General features: G+C 34.5%; 1 protein-coding gene across 2 annotated transcripts in view; it reads left to right on the top strand.

Moving 5' to 3' along the window:
* SASS6 (SAS-6 centriolar assembly protein) overlaps positions 1-16,539 on the top strand; it is a 50,106-nt gene that overhangs the window by 1,091 nt on the left and 32,476 nt on the right. For both annotated transcript variants that reach the window (XM_068540393.1, XM_068540394.1), the window contains exons 2-7: positions 5,065-5,125; positions 6,835-6,914; positions 7,320-7,424; positions 10,167-10,338; positions 11,008-11,073; positions 12,140-12,259. In XM_068540393.1, coding sequence (XP_068396494.1) covers positions 5,065-5,125; positions 6,835-6,914; positions 7,320-7,424; positions 10,167-10,338; positions 11,008-11,073; positions 12,140-12,259 — 604 coding nt within the window. The remainder of the gene's footprint in view (positions 1-5,064; positions 5,126-6,834; positions 6,915-7,319; positions 7,425-10,166; positions 10,339-11,007; positions 11,074-12,139; positions 12,260-16,539) is intronic.

The following is a 16,539-nucleotide window of genomic DNA, read 5'->3' as shown; positions in this document are numbered from 1 at the left end:
GAAGACACTGCTATATTAAGCTGCCAGTAATGTGAAAGTAGTATATAGTGCAGAATCCGATTCCGAATCAATTGGCAGGCCAGGCAAGGAGACGGTACCAAGACCAGCAGCTGTAAATGGAGATCTATAGGTTAGTTGGTCATTCTTTTGTGCTGCCCAGCATGGGAGCCACTGTGGTTGTTGGACATTTGAAATGGAGCTAAGCTGAACTGATGCAAGAGTAAGATGCACGTTGGACTTTAAAGACTTACTAGGAGAAAAAAGGAATGTAAAATATTTCAGTTTTTATATTGATTATGTGTTAAGGTGACAATAATGGTATATAGGGTTAATATTAAAATTGATTTATCTGTTTCTTTTAATTTTTTAATGTGGCTTCTAGAAAATTAAATATTACATACGTGCCGTATATTTGTGGCTCCATTGTATCTCTATTGGACAGCTGTGTTCTAGAATGATTACAGAAAGATAAAAGAAAGGGAGGGCATAATTCCTGATCCCAATGTTGAAACTCCTAGCTCTTCTCCATCTCACTACATTGTCATCACAGTTATCTTCTTAAAACACAGTTTCAGGGCGTCCCTGGTGGCGCAGTGGTTGAGAATCTGCTTGCCAATGCAGGGGACACGGGTTCGAGCCCTGGTCTGGGAGGATCCCACATGCTGCGGAGCAACTAGGCCCGTGCGCCACAACTACTGAGCCTGCGCGTCTGGAGCCTGTGCTCCGCAACAAGAGAGGCTGCGATAGTGAGAGGCCCGCGCACCGCGATGAAGAGTGGCCCCCGCTTGCCGCAACTAGAGAAAGCCCTCGCACAGAAACGAAGACCCAACACAGCCATAAATAAATAAATAAATAAATAAACAAACCCAAGAAGTTTAAAAACAAAAAACAAAAAAAACAGTTTCAGCCTTTTTAGTCTTTCTGTCTAGAAACTTTTCGTATATTCGTATCACCTATAGCAGGGGTCAGAAAACTAGAGTCCGTGGGCCAGATAGCCCACTACCTTTTTTTGTAAATAAAGTTTTATTAAATTTAGCCATTCTCATTTGTTTAGGAATTGTCTGTTGCTGCTTTTGTGGTATAAGGGCAGAAATGAATAAATGTGACAGACCTTATAGCCTGCAAAGCCTAAAATATTTACTATTTGGCCTTTTACAGCTAAAGTTTGCTGACCCTTGACTTACAGGAAAAACAATCCAGACTCTTTAGTTAAAAGTATTCAAGGCCAGTTCAGCTCAACAAATATTTATGAATTCCTACTGTGTACCAGGCACTGTCCTAGGTGCTGAGAAGCTCCCTTCCTCCTCACCACCTTCCTCCAACAACAGCAACAGCAAAAAACCAATTTTCATTCTATCCCTCAAGGAACTCACACTTTAACAGGGGAAACAAAAAGATCTTCTTTTGAGAGGCAGCATAGCATAGGTTAAGAGTTCAGGCTCTGATAAGCAACAAGGTCTTACTGTATAGCACAGGGAACCATATTCACTATCCCATGATAAACCGTAATGGAAAAGAATATGAAAAAATATATATTTCTAACTGAATCACTTTGCTGTACAGCAGAAATTAACACAACATTGTAAATTAACTATAGTTCAATTTAAGAAAAGGATATATAATCCCTCTGTTTTGTACATTAAAAAAAATAGAGTTCAGGCTATGGAGCCACATTGTCTGGGTTTATTTTATTTTATTTTTTTTAAAATTTGTTTTTTGGCTACGTTGGGTCTTGGTTGCGGCACATGGGCTGTCTAGTTGTGGCGCATGGGCTCTATAGTTGCTGCATGTGGGCTCTCTAGTTGTGGCATGTGGGCTCCGTTGCCCCGCGGCATGTGGGATCTTAGTTCCCTGACCAGGGATCTAACCCATGTCCCCTGCATTGGAAGGTGGATTCTTAACCACTGGACCACCAGGGAAGTCCCTGTCTGGGTTTAAATTCCAGTTCTACCACTTATTGCTTGCTTTTGTACAATTTTTCTTACTTCTCTGTGCCTCATCTTTAAATTGATAAAAATAAAAGTACCTGCCTGTGGGATTATTATGAGCATGTATTAAATAAGTTAATACATATAAAGTGTTTAGAACGGTGCCTGGAACTTAATGAGCATTCAGTAAACATTAGCTATTATTAAAGTATGATTAATGCATGAAGTAATGTAAATGAATTAAAGTCATAGAGTAAAAGGGACTTCAGTTGAAGATAGTAGTAGTGCTCAGAGAACTCTGTCTGGAGGAAAGTGATGCAAAATTTTGAAGCCCACGGTTTAACACCAACCTGCTTTTTCATTTTTTTGTTTTCCCTAAGCTCCTCTCTCCAATATATTAGTCACACAGGACTACTTGTTATCCTCTGAGTGTACCTGATACTCTCTCAATATCATAACTTTACTCCAGCTCTTCCTGAAACCTCAAATGCTTTTTCTTTCATAACTTTCTAGGTCTGTCTTAAATTCTTTCGCTATAGGGACCTTTTCAAAGTTGCCTAAGTTGAAATTAATTGTCCTTAATCATTTATTAGCATGGTGTAGGTGAAAAATCTGAGTTCTCATTTGGGCTCTGCAGTGTGACCTTAACCAAATTTGTAATTCTGTGCATCTCAGCTTCTTCCTTTGTAAGGCAGAGATAATATTTACTTGACAACATTATTGTTAAATAAGACGATATAAGCAAAGTGTCCAGCAGGCACTCAGTAGTGAATGAATTGGTAAGTGCTAGTAACCATTCCCTCCTCTCTATTGAAGCTTTAAAATACAATCAGAAGCAAACCTAGGGTAAAGTCATTTAATCTGATATCAATTTGAGGACATGGACCATGTTTATTTCTGTTTGTATCCCTAGCACCCAGCATAGTACCTGGCTTAGAGTAGCTTTTGTTTGAATTGAGAGTTTAAGGTCACAGCTGCTATGTGACAGAGGTGGGTTAGAATCCAGTTCTGCTGAATCTAACTGACAGGGAGGATGTTATGCAGATTTATGTATTGTTCAGAATGTGACATTTATTTTGAAAAATAGCATTTTTTAAATTGTTTTTTAAACTTCATTTTATATTGTTCCTATGACATTAACCGTTACAGTGGAGGAAATAAGATTTGTGATTTCAGGTCCTCTGAAAGCTCACGCTTTTCTACAAGATATTTCTCTGGAGGTTTTTGAAGTAAACGTGGGGAATAGTTTTAATCAATGGGCTTCTCCTCCTCTTTTTCCCCCCAGCATCTAATGCATATAGGCTTTTGGAATATACGCAACAAAATCATTAATAGGATTGGAAATTTATCATAGTAATAAAACTTCCAGTATTATGTAGAGAACACTTTATTTAATGGATGCTTCCTGAAATTTTTTACAAATTTATCAAGTATGACACACTTTTAAAAGTGTAAAGTTATCAACCACAGTGTCATATCACTATGGCAGTATGTACTAGAAAAAACTTCAAAAGATGAAAACGAAGCATAATGACATTGTAGAGCTGAAAAGGCCCTCACAAACCTAACTCAGTCCACTTTTTTTTATAAATTAGGGAATTGAAAGGTGTCATCGTGTCCCCTGCCCCCCCCCCCCCCCCCCCCCGCCAAGAACACTTAATTTAAGTGGAATTGGAGTAGGAGTTTAATCTGTATCACATACATTGCTTTAGATACTAGGAAGATAGAAACAAAACATTCTCTTGTTTTAAAGGTAATTCTTCCTATCTTAGTGGTGTTTACCAGCGCTGCTTGTTCCTTTTTAGATAATGTACAAGTTATGGTAACCTCATCATGTGAACTAAGATTTAATATCCAGTCATATATTTAATAAGAAATTTAACTAAAATGACATGTATTTAACCAATATAAATTACAAGTCAGAGCATAAAAAAAACTAAACAATTGAATCTAGCCTTAGTCAACTATTACCAAGTTTTTCCATCAACACTCAGTTACTCTGTCTGTACTTCTGTAGAAATAGTAGAATGCAGAAAAAGTTTAAAACATCTTTAAAAGAATAACTTAAAACTGAACAAATTCAATTTGTTAGTTTATTTTCCCTTCACATCAGGGAAAGACCATTGTTATTTAATTCTAGCAGAATAGTTTGAGAACCACTTGTGCAGAGATGATTTTTCACCATTTCCCCTTTGTTTCCTGAATTATTTAAACATTTTTGCTTAGTTTAATTAATGTTTATGAGCACCTTTATTTATATGCTTCTGTTCAGTACCGGGTTTTCTAAGATGCAGTACAGAATGTGTAAAGCTATGGTTTTTTCCCTTTAGGGTTTAGATTTACTCTGGGATTAGATAGATAATAAACTTGTTGACAATACTTCTGTGGATATATTGCATAGAGAGTCTGTTGATCAGATGTAGTTTGTGGATCTTAAAAAAATTATTTTGTGTATGCATAAGGGAAGCGAACATGTTTTCTTATTTCCTTTGTTGTAAACATTAAAGTATTTTAATATTATTCACACTTTAAATTTTTCAAATGAAATCTCTCATAAATCAATTTGGTCATTTTAGGTGGTATTTTTTTTTTTTTTTTTAAGATATCACTTATAGAGGGAATGTAAAAATCACTACACATGAACTGAATTACAAAACAGAACAGAGTCACACATTTAGAAAACACACTATGGCTGCTTAACGGGAAAGCTGAGGTGGGGTGATGCATAAAACAAGGGTTTGAAATTAGCACAGATCAGGTGGTATTTAATGTGAAAAATTGTTATAAAACTGATGGTTTGTCTTTCAATAGATGTTATTTGAGAATCAGCCCAGTAAGGTTGTATACCAGGCTAACAGTAGGCATTCCACATCATTTATCTCATTTAATCCTCACAACAACCTCTTTTTACAGGAGAGAAAAATTTATCCTCAGGTTGAAAACCTGATTGCTTACTTGGAGAAAAATAGGAATTTAAACTTCAGATCCAGCGTGCTTTCCAAACATCTGTTCATAAGTTAGGGACAACCTGTGGAGGATCTTGTGGCTTAAGATGGAAAATGTTAGCTATACAAATGGTAGTAATAATTCATTTCATGTGAATGTTTCTGATAGTTGGGCATATCTTTTCATACAGGAGAGTGAGTATTAGACTGAGCATTGAACTACAATCAGTTTCTAATCCAGTTCACAGAAAGGTTGGTATTTATTTCTTTTGAAATAAATATTTTTCTTTTTTTGAGATATGGTAATTCTGTACATTATAATTATTTTTGTTCTTTAAGAATGTGAGATCTTTGTTATATCATCTTGCTTTTTAATTTTGGGCCATCTTATAACTTGCAGATCTGGGGTGGTAGAATCTACTAAGACAACAACTGAGAGATTATTATATCATATATTTCTAAAGCATGCAAGAATTGGGGATTGGGACAACAGTCTCCTTAGGTTTGCCCCATTGCACTTTTTTTTGGCCACCCCTTGTGGTTTGCCAGATCTTAGTTCCTGGACCAGGGATCGAACCCCACCAGGGATCAAACCTGTGCCCGTGCCCCTTGCAGTGGAAGCTCAGAGTCCTAACCACTGGACCTCCAGGGAATTCCCCCATTACACTTTTTAAAGTTGCTAGAGTATATATTGCTACCCTGTAGAATTAGCATTTCATGTAAATGTGAGAACAGAATGAATTGAAGCACTGCAAAGAGATATTTTTGAATCTTTTTGCCTTTTGAAGAGAGGTGTTTAGAGCATCAGTCTAAGCTGATTTAAAAGTATGAGTCATTAACAGAAATGAGGATATAGAATGGAGAGCTAAGAAATACATCTGTTTTCTCTGTGTCATAGCTTTCCCTATACATATTCAAGGATCTAATGGTGTTAGTAGCAGCTTCAGTTTTTTATAGCATCTTGGGGTGGATTTCAAGAAATACTTAAATGGAAGCTGCTTTAAGAACAGCGCCTTCTGAAGCAGAGCAAACACCTAGGTGCTAATTTTCCAGGGTAGAGATTATATATTATACTTCTTACATGTTATTCCTATGCCTGCTGTACCTCTTCATTTTCCAGCTCTACTCATAAAAGTGGTTTAGATTTTTCTAGGACCCTAGCGGTTCCTCAGTAGCCACAAGTAGATTTTATTTCTAAGTAGAAACTTAATCTTAACCTCTATTAGCCCATCATCTTGCTAGTCCTGTTTTCCTTGTGCCATTATGCTCTGAAATACATAATTTCTGTGTACTTTTCTGTGAGTTTTAGCTGCTGTGATAAAATGGTCTTTATGAAAGGTATTCACTTCATTTGAAACTGAAAACAGATGGGGTTCCACATCAGTGGCCACTTAGAGTGGGAGAGAATAGGCTCTTAGGAAGAAGCCCTGGCAGCCTGTCACATGATACCCCTGTCCTCTGCCTGAGAGACAAATGTTCCTTTCTTATCTAGGGTAGATGATTGTTTGTCATTTCTGCTGATGTATTTACCACTTTGGAAATACCAGACAATTAACTTGAGGGAAACTGAAAGTATAATTGAGTATGATATGATCAGTGGTAAAGAATACTTTTGTTATGGTATCATAGTGCACCAAAGGCTGGGTCTAAACTTTCTTAAGCCTCTGATAGAATGATATATTCTTCAACTTTCAACTCCTAGCATTTAATTAGCTTTTATAGACCCCTTTCCTTCCCACCTTCCACCCTATGTGGCTCTCAAGGAGCAGAATATTTACCCCTATTTAAGATGCTAAGGTCTCCAAAGACCAATGAAAACCCAGCAGCACCAGAAGACAGAGCTGTCTGAACTATAACAGCGATACGTTGATGATACTAGATGATTTCACGTCCAAGAAGGAAGAAATTACTCTAAAAGCCAAATCTACTGAAAACATTAAAAATAACAATCTTTCTTTTAGGATTTAGTTATCCGTCTGACTGATGATACTGATCCATTTTTTCTGTATAACCTTGTTATATCAGAGGAAGATTTTCAGAGGTAACTATATTTATTTTTCTGTTCTTTGATCTAGGAATAAGTAAGTTTTTAAGTTTTATGAATGTATCGGTACTATCCTCTTTGAAACACATACCTATTAGAAACATTTGGGCATTTTGGGAACATTGGACTATTTATACTGTAATTATTCAGGCTGTTTTTGAAAATAAATATTTCATAGATTATCAGCATTTTGCTTAACAGCTCAGAAGTTTGGAGCTTTAGCTAGATTTATTGACCTTTTCCCTCCATTGAATAAGCTCTATAAAAATCAAAGTTCCTTAGCTTAATTCTTGATTATAATGGGTGTTCAGTAAATAAAAGAATAGTCTTTCAGGATGTTATTTGTAATTAAATACAGTAATTAAAATTCTAAAAAAAATTGTTTTCCTGTCTTCTGCATAGTTTAAAATTGCAACAAGGTCTTCTGATAGACTTCTCAGCTTTCCCACAAAAATTCATAGATCTCCTTCAGCAGTGTACTCAAGAACATGCCAAAGAAATTCCAAGGTAAGTCTCAGAAGAGCACTATATCATTAAACTTCCCTCAAGACAGACTCTTCTTTGTAAGACAAGTTGATGGCAAAATATTCTATATATTATAAGTACCTCTGTCTATTTTCAAAGCTGTGGTGAGAGGTTCATAAATCTCAAATTTATAAAATCAGAAATATTTGCCCCTTAATTTTCACGTTTTGGCAAAGCCATTAAAGTTACCTGAAATATTTAACAGCATCAAATGTATATTTTTTCCAAAGGTTATATTCCATTTATAGTTATTATAAAATATTGGCTATATTCCCTGGGTTGTGCAATATATCCTTGTAGCTTATTTATTTTATACATAGCAGTTTGTACCTCTTAATCCTCTACCCCTATATTGCCCCTCCCCCTTCCCTCTACCTACCGGTAACCACTAGCTTGTTCTCTATATCTCTGTGTGTTTCTTTTTTGTTATATTCACTAGTTTGTTGTATTTTTTAGATTCCTCATATAAGTGATATCCTACAGTATTTGTCGTTCCTGTCTTATTTCACTTAGCATAATACCCTCTAGGTCTATCCATGTTGTTGTGAATGGCAAATTTCATTCTTTTTTGTACTCTATTGTGTATATATACCACATCTTCTTGATCCGTTCATCTGTTGATGGACACTTAGGTTGCTTCCGTATCTTGGCAATTGTAAATAATGCTGCTATGAACATTGGGGTACGTGTATCTTTTAGAATTAGTGTTTTTGTTTGATTTGGATATGTACCCAGGAATGGAATTGCTGGGTCATATAAGGTAGTTCTGTTTTTAGTTTTTTGAGACACCTCGCTACTGTTTTCCACAGTGGCTGCACTAATTTACATTCCCACCAACAGTGTAGGAGGGTTCCCTTTTCTCCACATGCTCGTCAACATCTGTTATTTGTGTTCTTTTTGATGATAGCCGTTCTGACAGGTGTGAGGTAATATCTCATTGTGGTTTTGATTTGCATTTACCTGATGATTAGCCATGTTGAGCATCTTTTCATGTTCTTGTTGGCCATCAGTATGTCTTTGAAAAAATGTCTGTTCAGGTCTTCTGCCCATTTTTTAGTCAGGTTGTTTGTTTTTTCGATATTAAGTTATATAAGCTGTTTATGTATTTTGGATATTAGCCCTTCATTGGTCATAACATTTGCAAATATTTTCTCCCATTCAGTAGGTTGTCTTGTTGTTTTGTTGATGGTTTTCTTATGTTATGCAAAAGCTTTTTAAATTTAATTAAGTCCCATTTGTTTATTTTTGCTTTTATTTCCTTTTCTTTTAGGAGATAGGTCTAAATATTGCTACAATTTATGTCAGAAAGTGTTCTGCCTTTGTTCTCTTCTAGGAGTTTTATGGTTTTCGGCCTTACATTTAGGTCTTTAATCCATTCTGAGTTTTAATTTTTTATATGTTGTTACAGAATTTTCTATTTTGTTCTTTTACATGTAGCTGTCCAGTTTTTCCAGCACTACTTATTGAAGAGACTGTCTTTCCCCATTGTATATTCTTGCCTCCTTTGTTGTAGATTAATTAACCATAAGTGTGTGGGTTTATTTCTGGGCTCTCTGTTCTGTTCCATTGATCTATGTGTCTGTTTTGGTGCCAATACTACTGTCTTGACTACTGTAGCTTTGTAGTATGGTCTGAAGTCAGGAAGTATGATTCCTCCCGCTGTGTTCTTCTTTCTCAAGATTGTTTTGCCTATTCAGGGTCTTTTGTGTTTCCATATAAATTAAAAAATTTTTTTGTTCTAGTTCTGTGAAAAGTGCCCTTGGTATTTGGATAGGGATTACATTGAATCTGTAGATTGCCTTGGGTAGTATGGTCATTTTAACAGTATTGGTTCTTTCAGTCCATGAACGTGGCATATCTTTCCATCTGTTTGTATCGTCTTCAATTTCTTTCATCAGTGTCTCGTCTTACAGTTTTCTGAATACAGGTCTTTTATCTCTTTAGGTAGGTTTATTCCTAGAAATTTTATTCCTTTTGGTGCAATTGTAAATGGGATTGTTTCCTTAGTTCCTCTTTTTGATAGTTTTGTTGTTAGTGTTCAAGTATATGTTTTTGTAATGAACTTGGAAAAAGGGAATAATAAGATTTTGTGTGCACATATATCTGTATTTGTTTAGTGTAACACCTAATCCTTTCCTTGTAAAGCTCGCAACCCTTTTATGTATAAATTTCATCAATTGATGATTCTTGTTTGAATTAATTATTTCATTAGCAACTATAAAATTATGCTTGTCCAATTCCATCATTCTTCCTATATTTATTAGATATAATTCTTCTATAAAGAAGAACTTTCCTTTATCAATTAGAGCTATTTGATTACTCTGAAAATTCATACAGGAAAGGATAAATGCTCAATTCTTACTTTTAAATTGTCAGTTTTCAGAGTAAGGAGTTGTTACTCTAGTTACTTTTGTGGTTTCAATGGGCTTTTGATTTGTTTTTGTTTTTAGTGTTTTGTTTTCTCTCTCTGCTCATCTGTTTCTCATTGTGAACTCATGGACATTTATATATTCATTGTTTTCAATCAATAGATAAATCTCCGTTTTACTGTTTACACTAATTAATCCAGTTTTACCATTGGGAGTCCTTTCATATTGGCTCCTATGATTCCACTATGCTCCCTTTTCTGATCCTTTTAATCATTGATGATCCAATAGAGCTCATGATTCAATGGGAGAGTTTCACTGTCTCATCAATGTGTTATGTGACACTTTCTTTTCAAAGGTTTTTGCTACAGTTAGTTTCTCCAGAAGCTATTTTGGATAGCTCACCTGCTTTTTTAAATGTGGTAGAGACAAATCCTTTTAAGCATCTTACACACCTTTCATTAAAACTGTTACCTGGAAATGATGTGGAAATAAAGAAGTTTCTAGCAGACTGTTTGAAATGTAGCAAGGTAAGATTTAAATTTAAGTTAGTCTTTTAAATAAGTCCCAAAGCTCTCTGATAAACCACTGAAAAGCTATATTGCTATTAGATTTTGTTTTCTGAATAAAGTTCTTTTAAAGATGTCCAGGAAATTTTTATAGCATGTACTGACTTTATTGTTTTAGTCAAGGTACAACAGGATAGAACTGGGCCAGGAATTGAGAAACTTAGGTCCCAGGATTTTTACTAATTTTCTGTGACCTTGAGCAGTCACTTAAACTCTTGGTGTCTTGGTTTCATCAGCTGGTAGATATGTATGGAAATATGTACCCTTTCTAGGCCATCTTAAATGAGATAAAATATATGAAAGTGTCTTGAAGATTAGAAAGTGCTCTATAACTATATAAGGTACGTGGCACAAGGAAACAACATTGGGATGCCTTGTAAGAGTTTTCAGAAAGTCTTTTCAGTCAAATACTATGGATTGGTACATCTCAAGATTTAAGGGTTAGGCAAATCTTCTAGGGATCTTGCTCGTGCAGATTCTAACTCAGAAGGTTTGAGGTGGAGCCTGAGATTCTGTATTTCTGACAAACTCCCAGGGTGGTACTGATGCTTACTTTTCTGCACTTTGAGTAGCACAGCTACAGATGATTAAATTAAATTGTAAGCTGCATAATTTTATTTTTATAAATAGGAAGAAAAATTATCATTGACACAATCACTAGATGACGTTACCAGGCAACTGAATTTCACACAAAAGGTAATTCAAATTTCATTTTGTCTTTGTAAGTCATCCAAACATAGGCTCTGAATTGCTTCTTGAATCAAATCTAGGCTTTTGTGTATTTTTTTTCAAAGCACACTGCCATTGAATTCCCCCTCCTTTTTGCCACCTTTCCCCTACCAGTTGTCTAAATCTGATGCTTTTTCTTCTTGATAGTTTATTCTATCCAAACATTTCTGTTATCCCCAGTATATGACACATTCTCTCCAAGTCTTCATTAAATAATATATAGTATCTGTCATATGTTAGTTCTGCTCCTCTTTAATTCACCTCATTCCTCTTGTCTAAATGGCTTTTCAGTTCCTGTCTTCTAAATCTTTCCCTTCCTTCCTTCTGTTAAGTTTAGAATTAATTCCTCTGATAGGCTTATCATCATTTCAGTCATAGCTACTCCTTGAAATTGAGGACCAAAGTATCTGATAAGCTGCATGGCTTCAGGTAGAAAATAGTCCTGCACCACATGACCCATCTTGGGAACCTGTGTTACTAGGTTTTAGGTGTATAAGTAAACTACAGTTGACCCTTGAACAACACGCGGGTTAGGGACACCGGCCCCCTGCACAGTTGAAAATTCTTGCATAAGTTTATAGTCAGCCCTCCGTATCTATGGTTCCACATCATCAGATTCAACTAACCGTGGGTTGTGTAGTATTGTAGTACGTATTTCTTGAAAAAAAATCTGAGTATAAGCGTACCTGTGCATTTCAAACCTGTGTTGTTTAAGGTCATCTGTACTACTTATGACTTGGTCTACCCTGGGTTTCTTTTTTTCTTAATGCCAGAGGAGAGGATTGAGAGGCGAAGAGCCAGATTTAACTAAAAGGTTAGTGATTGTTAAACTGTGGACCATTTTAACTCTAAAATTGCTTTTATTCTAATCTTGGTTTCTTTAAATACAAAAACATCTGTGTAAGAAAAGACTTTGAGTATGTCTTAAAAAGCTGTGATTCCATCTCCTTTAATATACTTTGCAAATATTTTCATGTTCCAATCTAATAACATATTCAAGAATTTTAATATTTCATACTGAACTCTACTGCAGACATTATCAGAAAAAATCCAAGAATTAGATAAGTTACAGAACGAATGGGCATCACACACAGCAACATTGTCAAGTAAGCATTCCCAGGAACTGACGAATGAGAAGGAAAAAGCTTTGCAGGTATGAATGTTAAAAAAACTGGAAAAATATTTTGTTATTGCCGTTAGTCATTTTGTTAATTATGTAAGTAATACATGCTTGCTTTAAAATTTTCAAACAGTGCGGAAGTATATAAAAATTAAGTCTCTCCTTAAAAATCTTGCTACCCAGAGATAATTTATAAACATTTTGATATTTGTTTTTCCAGACTTTATATATGTAAATAATATACAATTTATAAATAATTGTTTATATTTATAAATTTAGAAATATGTAAATTGGGAGATATGTACACACGTATCTGAGTTTTGGTTTTGTTCTAAGCTAACGAGGTCCTCCTGGATATATTGATTGTAACGTTTTTTTCACCTAAATTGATATCATTTTTTTTTTTATCAGTTCAGAAGTGGCTGAGTAGTATTCATTACTTGGACATAACATAAATTATTTAAGTACTTACTAACTGCTGGACATTTAAATGCTTCAAATCTTGGTTATTGCAAATAATACTGCAGTGAACATTTTTATTCCTAGAAGTGAGATTGCAATATACCCATATAAAATATTAACAGATATTGCAAATTCGCCACCCAAAAATGTTGTACCAAATGGAATCCCAAAGACAGTGTATGATCATACTTACTTCCCCATATTCCTGATACTATTAACCTTCTTAATATCTGCTACCTGATAGGTATTATAGTAGTATTAATTTTAATTTATACTTCTTAGATTTTTAGTGAAGATAAGTATCTTTTAATATGACTTGGCCATTTTAATTTCTTCTGTGGATTATTTCTTTTAATATCTTTTGCTTTCTCTGTGCGACTCTCATTTTCTACTGCTTTGTAGTGTGGATTTACAGTATTTTATACCTTTTATATCATATTAATTTCTTTAATTAATGTTAAATTATTCTTTAATATAAAATTCTATTTTTGCTTTTTGCACCTTACTAAATGTTTGCTTTTAAGGGTACTGCTTGATAACAGTTTATGTGTACTTTCACCCAAATTAAGATTCAGAAAATTGTACCACCCCTTTAAAAGGTTGCCTTGTGTGCCTTCCCAATCCATTTCATACTCCCACAGGAAGCCCATCACTTCAAAACAGGTTTTGCCTGTTCTTGAACTTTAGATAAATAGACACATACAGTATGTACTTATTTGTGTGTGGCTTCTTCACTCAGCATAATATCTCTGAGATTCAGTTATATTCTTGGGTGTTTCTTTTTGTTGTTGTGTAGGATTCTATTATATGAACATGCCGTAATTTATCTATTTTCCTGTTGGGATACATTTGAATTGTTTCTGACATTTTGCTATTATTAAACTGTTATGAACTTTCTTGTACATGTCTTTTTGTGAACACATGTACTGATTTTCCTTGGGTATATATTTAGGATTAGAATGGCTAGGTTCTAGTGTAGACATATGTTTAGCTTTAGTAGAAACTGTCAAACAGTTTTCCGAAGTGGATATATCAGATCACACTGCCATTCAGTGGGTGTATGGTAGTACCTCATAATGAACACTTTTTCATATGTATATAGACCGCTTGGATATTCTCTTGTGAAGTGCCCATTTGAGTCTTCAGCCTATTTATTAATTGTGCAATCTGTGTTTTTTTTAATGATTTGTAGGAGTTCTTTGTATATTCTGGACATGAGTCCTTTGTCAGATACATGCACTGTGAATATTTTCTGTCCATGGCTTGCCTTTTCATTTCTGGTGTAAAGCAAGGATATTATACCTTTACCTACTATGTATATTATAAACATTGTATTTTAGCCTGTCATTTGCATTTATTAGTATCTCTTGCCATATATAGTTCTTTTTTTAATTTTTATATTCTTAAATTTAAATTTTAATTATTTATTTTAAAAATTTTGTTTATTTATTTATTTTTTGGGCTGCGCCATGCGGCATGTAGAATTTTAGTTCTCCGACCAGGGATCGAACCTGCGCTGCCTGCATTGAAAGCGCAGAGTCTTAACCACTGGACTGCCAGGGAAGTCCCTATAGTTCTTTTTATTTGATTGTCATCCAGTCTTTCAATCTGTGTCTTTATGGTATAAGGCTTCATTTTATGTTTGGAAAGCCTTTGCCACACCAAGGTTATGAAAGATATTCTCTGGTATTCTCTTCTAATACTTCTATAATTTTCTTGTTGAATTTAACTTTTTAATCTGTTTGGAGTATATTTTTCTGGAGTATGAGATGGATTTTTTTTGGCATATAGTCAGTGAGTTGTTCCAATACCATATTTTCCAGTGATTTAAAATGCAACCTTTAATATATACTAAATTCCTTTATTTATTTGGTCTTGTTTCTGGGCCATTGGGTAGAACTGATATCCTTGGAATTTTCTTGTCCAGTGTAGAGAAATATCTCTTCATTTATTTGAAGAGATATTTCTTATTTGTTTAAAACAGGTTTATAGTTTACTCTTTATTTACCTCCTTTTCTCTTTCTTTTTCTCTTTTACAGTTCTTGTTAAATGTTTTTGCCTAGAGATTTTACAGATTTTTGCTCTATAAATGGGACCATCTATCACACCCCACTAGTGTGATAATTTCTAAGTGTTTATTGCTTATGTGTATTAATGTCATACCCATTAATTCTAGGTTATATTTACAAATTTGCATTTTAATTTACATATTCTATTAGTTTCAGAGATTCTCTTAGGTTTTTCTGATAGATACGTAAACTATAAAAAATGGTAATTTATCTCTTCCAAGATTTATATCTTTTTTTTCTTATGCAGAGAAATGATAAATAATAGTGGAATCTTATCTTGTTTCAGTTTTTTTTTAATTTTTATTTTATATTGAAGTACAGTTGATTTACAGTATTGTGTTAGTTTCAGGTTTATAGCAAGGTGATTTCAGTTTTATATATATATATGTATATCCATTCTTTTTCAGAGTCTTTTCCCATATAGGTTATTACAGAATTATTGAGTAGAGTTCCGTATGCTATACAGTAGGTCCTTGTTGATTATCTGTTTTATATATAGTAGTGTGTATGTTAATCCCAAACTCCTAATCTATCTCTACCCCGCTCCTTTCCCCTTTGGTAACCATAAGTTTGTTTTCAAAGTCTGTGAGTCTGTTTCCATTTTGTAAATAAGTTTATTTGTATCATTTTTTTAGATTCCACATATAAGTGATATCATGTGGTATTTGTCTTTGTCTGTCTGACTTTCTTCACTTAGTATGATAATCTTTAGGTCCATCCATGTTGCTGCAAATGGCATTATTTCATTCTTTTTTATGGCTAAGATTCCTCTGTATATAAGTACCACATCTTCTTTATCCATTCCTCTATCAATGGACTTTTAGGTTGCTTCCATGTCTTGGCTACTGTAAATAGTGCTGCAGTGAATACTGGGGTACATGTATCTTTTCAAATTATGGTTTTCTCCAGATATATACCCAGGAGTGGGATTGCTGGGTCATATGGTAGCTCTATTTTTAGTTTTTTAAGGAACCTCCATACTACTCTCCATAGTGGTTGTACCAATTTACATTCCCACCAACAGTGTGGGAGGGTTCCCTTTTCTCCACACCCTCTCCAGCATTTACTGTTTGTAGACTTTTTATTACTGGTGTGAGGTGATAGATACCTCACTGTAGTTTTGATTTGCATTTCACTAATAATTAGTGATGTGGAGCATCTTTTCATATGCTTTTTGACCATCTGTATGTCTTCTTTGGAGAAATGTCTACTTAGGTCTTCTGCCCATTTTTGGACTGGGTTGTTTGTTTTTTGATATTGAGCTGTATGAGCTGTTTGTATATTTTGGAGATTAATCCCTTATTGGTTGCTTCATTTGCAAATATTTTCTCCCATTCGGTGGGTTGTCTTTTCATTTTGTTTGTGGTTTCCTTTGCTGTGCAAAAGCTTTTAAGTTTCATTAGGTCCCATTTGTTTATTTTTGTTTTTATTTTCATTACTCTAGGAGGTGGATCCAAAAAGGTCTTGCTGTGATTTATGTCAAAGAGTGTTCTGCCTATGTTTTCCTCTAAGAGTTTTATAGTATCCGGTCTTACATTTAGGTCTTTAATCCATTTTGAGTTTAATTTTCTGTATGGTGTTAGAGAATGTTCTAATTTCATTCTTTTACATGTAGCTGTCCAGTTTTCCCAGCACCACTTATTGAAGAGACTGTCTTTTTTTCCTCCATTGTATATTCTTACCTCCTTTGTTATAGATTAATTGACTATAGGCGTGTGGGTTTATTTCTGGGCTTTCTATCCTGTTCCATTGATCTATATTTCTGTTTTTGTGCCAGTACCA

Source organism: Eschrichtius robustus, chromosome 3, assembly GCF_028021215.1.
Source record: "Eschrichtius robustus isolate mEscRob2 chromosome 3, mEscRob2.pri, whole genome shotgun sequence".
Taxonomy (NCBI): domain Eukaryota; kingdom Metazoa; phylum Chordata; class Mammalia; order Artiodactyla; family Eschrichtiidae; genus Eschrichtius; species Eschrichtius robustus.
The sequence above is the reverse complement of the archived record's forward strand: the minus strand, read 5'-3'. Positions and strand labels throughout refer to the sequence as shown.